The 12,500-nt window shown below is 30.2% G+C and overlaps 1 protein-coding gene across 2 annotated transcripts in view; it reads right to left on the bottom strand.

Annotated features, from left to right (window-relative positions):
* Positions 1–12,500, bottom strand: part of LOC113805489 (N-alpha-acetyltransferase 30) — a 45,532-nt gene that overhangs the window by 807 nt on the left and 32,225 nt on the right. Inside the window, exons 2-5 of one of the 2 annotated variants that reach the window (XM_070133255.1) lie at positions 10,722–10,845; positions 7,785–7,926; positions 6,461–6,518; positions 1–6,131 (exon numbers count right to left, since the gene is read on the bottom strand). The exon at positions 1–6,131 is cut by the window's left edge and continues 807 nt beyond it. In XM_070133255.1, coding sequence (XP_069989356.1) covers positions 6,467–6,518; positions 7,785–7,926; positions 10,722–10,845 — 318 coding nt within the window. In that variant the 3' untranslated portion in view covers positions 1–6,131; positions 6,461–6,466. Of the gene's footprint in view, positions 6,182–6,460; positions 6,519–7,784; positions 7,927–10,721; positions 10,846–12,500 lie in introns of both variants that reach the window. The other variant, XM_070133254.1, reaches the window with a different exon arrangement.

Genomic DNA, 12,500 nt, shown 5'->3' with positions numbered 1-12,500 from the left:
GTGTGTTACAATTTAATACTGCTGATCAAAATATTTATTTCTTACTTCATGTTGATCATGATCTCAATACCTTAGTTAAAATAGTTTCTTTGTAGAGTAAATTAACTAAGCAAAAGCATAAATTCGTAAAACTGTAAATCTGATACTGCTACAATAACAAAAGCACATTGTAAATTAGTCCTACAGAAGTAAATCTCTCAAACTATAATTTTCCTCCTTATCATCAGATCTTGTTTGATAAAATCATTGTTTCATAAATATCACTTTCTTTCTAACTCAAAAGCAGTATAGGCACTTCCAGGGTCCGGTCCCCTTCTCCCACACTTCTTTGTCCCATTCTCTTAAATCAAGTGAATTGATATTTCTTTTTCATTTCTTTAACAATACTGTTTTCATTTATATCTTGGTTTATAACCAATGGTTTCATCTTTTTAAAGAGCCTTCTCTCTGCCTTACAGTTGTCCGGTGATGTAGTATGCATAAAATTTACATATATTTCATGCACTAAAAAGGGGAGTGGTATACATCTGTTAAATAAAGGAGTAGTGAATGTAATACTTGAGTTCTCAATCATAAAAAAAAACATTGTTTTTGTGTTCTTAACCTTCTGTGCAATTTCTTTACAATTGGTTAATCAGTAAATTATATCTAATAAAATCGGTATATATCCATTAGCATGGAAAAGTCTAGGAAATAACTGCAATACAAATCTGGTTTTACCCCTCTATGACGATGAGATATCCATAAAACACCAATAATATCAGCTGCAGAATGCTATCTTTAGTGTTTAAATGTAATTAAATATGCAGAAAATTAATAGTTAAGAAGAGGTAGTCTGTGTATTAATGCAATGAGGTGAACAAAGGTATACCAAAATCACCTAAATATACATACTAAGTCTATGCATAGTTTTCCATTAAGTTGCATTTTGAAAAGATATACCCTTCCCTGTAAACGTGATAGGTCATAAGTTGAAAACAATGAACACAATAGAATTTTTACAAATGAAAAAGCACTAGTGATAATAATGCACCCTGGAAAAATTCTTATCTAGTTTCAGGACTTTTTCTGACAATACAAAAGAATCTTGAATCAAATACTGTGTTCTGCTCATGGTACAGCTTTTCTTTGCACACTGGCTCTAGATACCATGAAAACATTACTAGCCATTACTTGAATGACCCTTTAAAAAGCAGACCTATCAGTTACAGACTTCAAATTTATGAAGATTGCTATTAAGAAATATCACTTGCAGGCTTTAAAAGCAAGAAGCTAAAAGCTGCTGAATAGTAAGCAGTCTCTAAAAGCCATTTCAGAAGTTAACCCATTCATGACATGTAAAATTTCAAGTGGAGTTTGACGAGTGGTGTTAGCAGGCACTACTCCACATCTGGGATACTGTCCACCTCAATGCTGGGCTCCTAAAGTGTCATCTAAGCAACAGAGATTTGTGCTCTTGACACAATTAGACATCACCCTGGATAAGTAGTTTCTCCCCCCTATGATATAATAAAATGTCACCTGGCACGAATGGGTTAATATATTAATGTTCCGTCACTTTTCACTTCAATCTCCATAGTCATATTTATCATCCTGATCTTCCACATTTTCTTCTGTATATTAAGTTTACATATGTCTTTAAATTCCATTACAGAAAACACCTTTTATACTTACAAGACAGATCTTTTCTACTGACCTCAGTTTTGTCATTTGTAAGATTTCTTGTTTCTTTGCCTATAGAACTGATCATCATGTAATGTTGTCCTAGTCAATATTATAATTTTTATATAAAAAAAGTAAAACTTTTAGAACACAAAACTTATGTTATATGTTCTATGTTAACATAACCAAAGCAACTGCATCTCACCAGTTATCAGTCATAAACAAACATGGTATTCACTCATAATTTCATTTTCAGTTGCAGTTTTCTGGAATCTAATGATGACATAAATTGAAGTTTAACTATTTCCTATCTTTTTCTTTTGTTTGAATATTACACACAACTTTGCCGTTATCTGCTTTACAGCATTCCGTACATCCATCAGTAAAGTTGCCGTAAAATGATATTTCATATTTTGCAACAATTATGTAAACCCATGAATGCACCAGTTAGCACCTTCTCTGTACATTAGCTAAAATAAGATATAATAAATAATAATAAAAAATAAAGAACACTTGAGTATAAGTACATCTGTCTTTATCATGCATATAAAAAAAATATCTTGCATATAATCATGTAACTTTCAGCCTAATAAGTAAAATTTTCTAGGTTTTATATCTATAAAAATGTAGTTTTAATTCATACTATAAATGAAATCTTATCCTAATTTTATTTATTATCTTTCTTAGGTAACTCTCAACCTTTTCTTTTTTTCTAGCATGTTATGCAGTAATTTCAGTTTAATTCTACACAGTACACTTGTCATAACTTACACAATTCCACAGAGATTTTTTTTTTCTTTTTTTTTTTTTACTTGAACTGAAAAAACAATCAAATTGATAAAGAATGCATTAATTTCCTTCCGTATTTATACTACTATGTAAGTTATATAATTTTAAATTAATGAATAAATGCAGAAATGGATACAATTCCTTGTCATCAAAAGCTAATTTATTTAATGGTAGTCAACACCTAATTAACTCAACATATTCTTGTTGCTGCTGCACTTGGGAAAATGTATGGCTGAACAATTATATCTGACCAACAAAAAATAACAGATGAAAATTACAACCCAAAAAGTACACACACATACAAACACACACGCACATCCAAACTGGTTTTGCAGATTAGTTTCTTCCAATCATCCATTTACAAAATTTTATTGAAAAATGTTAACAGCATTTTGCCATCATTTAAATCACCTGTATTTACTAATTCAATATTGCTCATGTTTTGGAGGAGGCATCTGGATTGCATGAGGTATATATAAATGTCACTGATGCCTTCAAATTTCTACGAATACTTTTTTCTACTGTTAATACGAGAAATTATAACAAGGTAAGTATCCTGTCATTAAATTACATAGAAAAATAATAATGGCAGTGTTTGTAGGTCAAAGCTGGGTGCAAAAATATCAGGTAACAAACGGTGGATAAAGAAATATCAGATGTGTTTAAAGCTATTATGATTCATCTAGTAATAGATAAAGAGTTGCCTACTTTATGAGTTTCTTCATAGGGTATCTTGCTACTGATACTGACAAGCTCTTTATTTGCAATCTGAATGATATCTTAAACAAATGGAAACTACACATAAAGGAATCAAAGGACCATTAAACATTTCCATGTTATTTACATTGGACTTGAAATGCCACAAAAAATGCCTATCAAAAGATGGTTGTTAAATTTAGTTACAATTAGAGTTTATGACAGTCAAGCATATTTGTCTAGCCATGTGCAACAGGGACATAATAACTTCATCTTATTTGTCTCCTTTTCGCTGTGCAAATTCAGGTTATGAAATCATAAATACTAATTAGGAGCTGATATCTCTCTTTATTTACATTCTTGGAAGCCTTACCTTTGCTTGGGTATGTTCACTGAAGCTACTAAAGTGACAACCTATATAAATGAACAATCTATTTATTTTACTAGATATCCCGTTTTTTCTTGCTATTCATATACATAATTTCTTTCATCTCTAAAAATGAGAAATTTTTGCTAATCAGTGATTCCTGCTGTTAGCAAACAGCATTAGCAGCTAATCTTCCTTTTCCAATTTATGACAAAGAAAACACATATCCAATAACTCACTCCTCTTGATTCCAATTATAAACATAATTTTTTCAATATATATATATTACACATGCACACAGATATCGACAGATGTTCCAATACTTTTATTCCTCTGAAGCAAATAGTATAGCTTTTTGAACAATGTCAGGTTCATATTCGCTGTAATAGTAAAATACTAAGCAGCCAAGTAAAATCAGTTACCAAAAAGCCTTCATAAAAATTAGGTCCTTTAGTTAATCATTTAAACTTCCTAACAACACCACAATGTACAGTGTAAGTGACTATGACCCATATAAACATTATCATTGGATTATTCTAAAAAAATCTACAATACTTAAAAATCACACTGTATGACATGGTTTTTATGAGCTTGTGGGAAATCCAAGGTAACAAAACCAAAAGAATAGAAGACAAGACAGCCTAATTCAAAATCAGTATCAATAATGAAATAAATCTATCCAAAAATTATTGAGTTTTTTATACTTGGGCCAGTAAAAGGACAATTACTGCATTACAATATCAAATAAAGAATTGAGTAATATCAACTATAGTTCTGTGTAAGTGAGTGAAGCAACAATCAGATCTCTGCAATCTCTCCAGCATTCATACAGGAATCTATGTTAGCTCACTCTTGGTAACCAGAAATTAACCCTTTATCGATACCTGTACTTGGCACTCTACTGCAATATACAGTCTTATTCTATCTATCATGAAAATAGTTACATAAATAACAAACTATGGGCAGGCACGTTTACACTTCTACTACTGCAAAGAAAAGAGCAGGCAGAGTAAAAAATAAGATTCTTTTAATGACAGTGGCACTAAAAAATTTACATGATAATACAAACTGATTATTGTCAACATTTCATATAAAATAGCCTTTAAAAAATAATATCTGAAGGCTTTTGCTGTTGTTCTCTAAATAATCATTTTCTTAATGGAAGAGGAGGAGAAAGAGAAAGAGAAGGAGGAGGAGGAGGAGGAGGAGGAGGAAGAGGAAGAGGAAGAGGAAGAGGAGGAGGAGGAGGAGGGGGGAGGAGGAGGAGGAGGAAGAGGAGGAGGAGGAGGAGGAGGAGGAGGAGGAGGAGGAGGAGGAGAAGAAGAAGAAGAAGGAAAAGGAGAAGGAGAAGGAGAAGAAGGAGGAGAAGGAGAAGGAGGAGAAGAAGAAGGAGAAGGAGGGAGGAATGAAGGAGGAAGGAGGGAGAATGTAGAAAGAGAATGAGGAGGAGGAAGGAGGGAGAATGTAGGAGAAGGAGAGAGAGGAGGAGAAAAAGGAGGGAAAATGTAGAAAGAAGAAATAGGAGGGAAAATGTAGAAAGAGAAGGAGAACAAGGTGGGAGGAAAGGAAGAAGAGAATGAGGATGAGGTGGAAGAGAATGTGGAGGAAAAATATGATAAGAAAGAGGTTAAGGATAGGAAGGATGTTGATGATGATTGATGATTAATTGGTGGTGGTGGTGGTGGTGACGGTGATGACGATGATGATGAAGAAGGATGAGGATAAGGATGAAGGGAATAGCAAAATGGAAAAGAATAGACAGGTAGAGAAAAAGAAATAGAAAATAAGAAATCATTCAATAAAGGAAAAAAAAGGAAATAGAAAAAGAAAGAAGAAAAGCAAAAAGATGAAGGACAAGGTCACACTTGTAAAGAGCTCAGATTAGATTCATAATATTCAGAGAAACCTGATGGTTGTAACAACAGTACCATTCCTTTCTGTGATGACTTTCTACATAAAATATAGCATAATCAATAAATCTTGCTTTAATGTAGTGGTCTGTATGAACCCATGAAAACTTTGCAAAATATATATTTTTTGGTATAAAACAGTAATATAATGTAACAATTATGTTCACTTTCCAGCAGTTAAGGCAGATTCTTATATCTGATATCAAAATCAATTGATATCAAACTAAAACCAGTAACAAATATCTCAGTAAACTGGTAACTAATGTGAGTGCTTATGCTCTAACCAGTAACCTAATTTAGGCAATGATGACCATTCTCAACACATGACTCTTTGAGGTGAGACATTACAACTACACATATCATTATACAGAACTGGGAAGGATACAAATTCTCTGGTGAGTACAATCATTACTCATGACGTGAAACACACAAAGTAAACAAAATAAGAATAATGACAATAACATAAAAATATGACTGAAAATGAATAATAAAATATATGAGAATGAAAAAAAACAAAAAGGTGTAATCTACTGTAGTACTCACAGTAAAAGAGCATGTATATTGTAGCAAAATATAGTAACTCATAACCTCTATACAACTTCTGCTGGTATCTTACATCTCAAAGAGCACCACCCGGCTCTTACACAGACTGACGGTGGCTGGACAGAGTCCTGGTTCTTCTCATTAAGGTGACAGTGGGAGTTATTCTGCAAACATCCAAGAAGCAGTTCCAAAATCTGCTGCAATGTCACTCATTCTGCCAAAAACATAGTTAATTTTGTCTCATAGTAATCAAGGTTTGAATAATGGCTGACTTAAACAAATCTTATAATGACAATCAAAAATAAAACAAAGATTCCAATGGCAAATGTACAGTTAAACCTATCTACATAAGCAGTTTGGAATTAAGCACACTTCCACTTTCCCCCTTTTTAACCACTTGTGTCTCACCTATGAATTACAAATTAGACTTTAATTTGTATAAAAAGCTTTCCTCTTTCTTTTCTTATAAATATCATGACAGCAATATTCCTACCTTTCCTTATCTCAGCCATAGTTTCAACCGCAGGGCATCAACTCCATTCAGATAGTACCTGTGGAGAGAGAGAAAACATGCTGCATTTATTAAACAGACACTCAACATTTTGCAGAAATCCTATCTAATAGCGGACCTGATGCTGTCGGGAACAGCATGTATAAACATATCATTGTGAGTTTAATTCATTGTTTTTACAAATAGATGGCTCAAGTACTAAATCACCAGTGAGCCAATTATGAGTAATACCTGTCTCACTTCTTTACCCTTTTCCTTTATTTTCAAAAATTACTTCTGGTACCTTATATTGCTGTTATTAATATCAGTAACACTATAATAACTATAGTGTCTATAATAAAAATAAAAGCATTGATATTTACTAATTAGTAAGTCCACCTGATCTCACCTGTTTAATCCATCATTTAAACTTACATCAAAAAAGTTTTATTTCTATTCCTATCATCATCATCATTTGTATCATCATTACTATTATTACCACTAACTTAGTTATCATTAATTTCATTGTTCACATGATCATTATTATCATTGTTAAAATCATTATTGACAATAACATGAATAATAAAAATTTGAAAAATTCTCCCTCAACATTCAAGGAATGGTGTAAATAGGTGAAGTGAGGTAGGCCCAGTAACTGACTCCATGGTGACCAAGTGCTTCTGAAGCCATCTAAGTGTAAACAATATCAATAAAACAATTTCATGGTGGACACTGTATGCATACATGCAATCCAGTTGTCAACTGCTTAACTGATTGGATCCATAAGCTTTACTGGCATCAAGCAGCCTAAAATACAGGCATTAGGCTTACATTAGTGGCCACTCTGACAGGTGTACAGCTTGTGGGCCAGACTTTTGCATACACTTGATTCCATGCAAGACTTCATGCTTCCCTTTATATATGTATTTTCATTTTCCAATATCCATATTTGTCATCTGATTTGCTTTATCCAGTTGGTAAAGCACTATTTTGCTTGTACAGACTAGGGAATCAAAGTAAGATATTCCCCTGACTCATTCTGGGACAACTGCTTGAATATCTCCACTAAGAAAAATGTACAATTAATATTTCTTAATTAACCCATTGGTCAAGAATAGTATCATATGTTGCAAAGTGCATAACAGCTGATCCCTTGGAGCAACGGGTGGCTGCATGGCCTGGGCCTGTTAACCCAACAGCAGTGGGTTAACTCTCCTTATGAACAGTAAGACCACTACTGATACATCAAACACAACATTCTATTTCAACTCCCCATCAAACTTGAAAACACACATTCCCCCCCAAAAATATTAACAATAGGGCTTACCGGAAGAGCCGTTTGTCTCTCACAAAGCCAAGGTTCTCATATAACCTGAGGGCGGGTTTATTGGTGATTTCTGTCTCCAAAACAACTTCATCTGCGTCATCACACGCCATGGCTCTTATTGCTCTCTGGACAAGATTTGAGCCTGGAAGACAAGCAACTGGAGTTAAATATAGGAGAATTTTAATAGTTAGGAGATATACAAGGAAATCAATGATATGATAATAATAATTTGAAATTCAAATAAGTAGCTGCTATTTGTGAGATGTTATATACAATACAAACATTTCTTTTTAACCCTTTGGAACCAAATGACATTGCAGTCACGTCATGGAAAAACTTGAGTCGAGGGGCGGGTGACATGAACATGCCATCATTGGGTAAAACGGCTGCAGCGATGGGAAACAAAAACTTGCTGTCATGAGTGAAGGCCAGGGTGACAGAAAAGACTCGCCAGGAGTGCACAAACCTTTTGGAGTGTGATTTAACTTATCTGGTGTTTAGAAGGGGGTTTTAGTATCATTCCTATCAATAAAAGAATGTGGAATGTAACGTCCATAAGCAGTGACTAGAAGAGTGCTGGTTCTAGGGAGGACGCCATTTCCTTGCTATGCACTGTATTCCTGGCCACTACAACTGGCAGCACAGGTTGTATTATGTAAAATTTAAAATTATGAAAAAATGAGATATATGACACAAATAACCAAATGTCTCATATTTTTTTCCTCCTTGCAATGAGTTATTTACTACATAGAGAGATGATATGGAGTCTGTGCAAGGAAAATAAGCTATTACCATCTGAGTGAAGCAAATCAAAAGACAAATATGGACCCTGGAAAATAGGAATAAAGCTAAAGAAGTTTACACAAAGTAACTTTGCAAAGGGGAGGCACAGAGTCTTGTCACCGCTCATGCGCATCCAGCCTACGCGCCACATGCCCAGGATGTTGGCTACTTACGTAACCCCATTGCCCATGTTTTCAGCACCAAGATTTCCAAGATGCAACTAGATCCAATGGGTTTATAATACAGTAACAACAATAATAATAATGGCAATGGGTCAAAACATCAAACTAGTTGGCAATAATGTTAGCTATCATGAGAATGATGAAAATAATAAAAATCTAAAACAACAATAAGGTGTCTTAATAATAATTTGTAGTAATACCAGAAGTATAAGCAACAATAGTAAGAATAAAACCTAATAATAACTAATAATGAATAATAATAATAATAAAAAAAAAAGAATAAAAAACAATAAAAAAAAAATGATAAAATGAATTACACCATTGACGAAATAAAAAGAGTAACAAAAGTAATAATAGTAATTGTAATAATAGAAGTACCAACAATAGCAATAATTTCTACAATAATAATATAAATAATAACAACAATAGCAATAATAAGAAAAGCTATAAAAAATAGGACAAAAGCAAAAATAAAAATACCTGAAAATTACAATATGAATAATAAAAATAACAATAATAATGATTACAATTTTACTAATAAGGCTGATACTATCATTATAACAACCGTGCCTGAGCTTTTAGTGATTTAATATTATACAACAGTACAGGCTTTGTGGTGAGTCATGATGCGTATGTACATCACAGGCTATTACATCATGACAGCTATATATATACTCATCTTTGAAGGGTTGATAATAATAACAATGATAATAATAATAAGTCTAATAATAAAAGAGTAATAATAATAATAACAACAAAACCAATAATAAAATAATAATAATAATAATGATGATAAAAATACTGATAATAATAATAATAATAATAATAATAATAATAATAATAATAACAATAATAACAACAATAATAATAATATTAATAATATTAATATCAATAATAATAATAATAATAAATGATAATAAATAAGTGATGATGACGATTATAATGATAATGAGGATGATAACAATGATGAAAAATAAAATAAAAGAAATAATAATAATATTAATAATAATAATAATAATAATAATAATAATAATAATAATAATAAAAATAATAATAATAATAATAATAATAATAATAATAATAAAAAAAAAAACAACAACAATAATAATAATAAAAATAATAATAACAATAACAATAACAACAACAATAACAATAATAATATTAGCAAAAGCATTAACCCGCTTGCACTGAGTGTCACACGTATGTGACACCCTGAAAAATATACATTGCCGGCTGTCCCATCGGTGCGACGCTCGATCAGAGCTTGCGCTCTCATTTTGTCGCCCATGGTGGCCGGCATGTGATTAGGTTAACCCAGTGGCCCACGCACCGATTTTGATACCGGCCCGAAACCAGGATTATTGGCTTCCAAATGTACCGTTGCTAGTGGGTTAATATTAACTAATACTAATACTAAAAATTAAAAATAGCAATAACAATAATAATAACAATAACAAAAATAAAAGCAATAACAATAATAATAATAAAAAAACTAAAAACAATTAATATTAGAAAAAAATATAATGGTAAACATGACTATAAAACAAGAACAATAATAAGAAAATTAGTAATGATAATAATAATAACAGAAACATGAATAATCATGATTAAAATAATAACCAAACATCTAAAAAACAAAGAAATAATCACAATAATGTTACCAACTACAGTAATACTAATAATATATCAACAATAAGAATGATACGAATGGCTTTTTTTTTTTTCTTCCTTTCTTTTTTTTTTTAATGGAAGATATAAGTAGACAAATAAATAAACAAATAAAACACTAAAAGATTGAAAGCAGGAAGGAGGAGGAGGAGGAAGAGGAGGAGGAGGAGGAGGAAGAAAGAAGACAAAAGAGGAAAAAAAGAAGGAGAGAAGACGAAGAAGAAAAAGAAAAAGAGGAGGAGTAATAAGAAAAAAAAAGAAAAAAGAAACAAGAACAAGAATATGAAGAAAAGCCAGTCCTTACCAATTTTTCTTTTGCGAAACCTATGATCAACCGCTAGCATGGCAATATACCCTCTGACGGTGACTTTCTTGTGCACATCTAACTTGCAGACGATTGCCCCGACAACTTCGCCGCTCGCCATGGCCTGAAAGCAAGGAAAAGGTCAATGGTGTACTTATTTACTTATCCACTGGTTCATTTTATTGTACTGACAGCTGTAAAATTACTTCTTTTTAAAACTCAAGCACTTGTAGGTGAAGGGAAAATAATACTAATACAATAATCATAATTGAGACAGTAACATCAGCAATAATAATATTTATAATAAAGATAAAATAACAATGAAAAGAACAATAATAAAAATAATACTAAATTGACAGTAACAAAAACATTAGCCTTATATATTTTATACCTTTCTGTATAGTAACTGGAAGCCTTTGAAATACAAATGCTTGAAATGAGTCAGTTATATGGTGAAATATATACATGCTGTGAACATAATTCACCAGACAGAAACTATAAAGAAAATTAGTCATAATTATAAACTTAAAACACTAAATACATGTTATATTCTAAAGCCTTTTGAATGGGTGTAAATAAACTGCTTTGACTGTAAACAAGCCAAGACATTCTTGTCATACCATCTCTCTTTTTCTAATGGATATGATAATTATCATAACCATACCAGATTTTACTACCAAAAATATTGTCCAAAAGTTAGATAATTAATCAATAGACTAAATAATGAATTAATAACAATTACTAATAACAACAACAACAACAATAATAATAATAATAATAATAATAATAATAATAACAACAATAATAACAATAACAATAATAATAATAATAATAATAATAATAATAATAATAATAATAATAATAATAATAACCATAATAATAATAATATTATTATTATTATTATTATCATTATTAATATTATTATCAATAATAATAACAATATTATTATTATCATCCTTAACAATAATAATAACAACAACAATGATAAAAATAACAACAATAATAATCATATAAACAATAATGATAATAGTAAAAACAACAATCATTATGGCAATAAGGCTATCTTCAAGATTTTATATTTATATTTATATACATATACATATACATATACATATACATATATATATATATATATATATATATATATATATATATATATATATATATATATGTATGTATATATATAATATATATATATATATATATATATATATATATATTATATATATATATATATTATATATATATATTATATAAATATATTATATATAAATATATTATATATATACATATATTTATATATATATATATATATATATATATATATATATATATATATATATATATATACATATATATACATATATATTATAAAAACAATAGTATATAATGGCAATAATAATAACAACAACAACAACAACAAAACTGTAAAATTGATTTACCTTCTTAAAAATGTCAAATAATAATTATTACCTTAAAGAATACTACTAATACTAAAACCAACAACAAAATGTAAAATGATAGTAGTTATGTTAGGAGGAGGAGTCCTGCATATACAATCAATAATAGTGAAACTGGTAATAATAGCCACAATATAATATTGACAACAATAATGATTATAATAATAATAATAATAATAATAATAATAATAATAATAATAATAACATTGACAGTAACAGTAACAACAATAATATTAATAATAATGGAATAAATAGTAAAATAATAAGACTAATAACAATAATGATAAATAAATTAATAATAATAATAATAATAATAATA

Source organism: Penaeus vannamei, chromosome 18 (assembly GCF_042767895.1).
Source record: "Penaeus vannamei isolate JL-2024 chromosome 18, ASM4276789v1, whole genome shotgun sequence".
Classification (NCBI taxonomy): Eukaryota; Metazoa; Arthropoda; class Malacostraca; order Decapoda; family Penaeidae; genus Penaeus; species Penaeus vannamei.
This window is presented reverse-complemented; position numbering and strand designations above follow the sequence as displayed.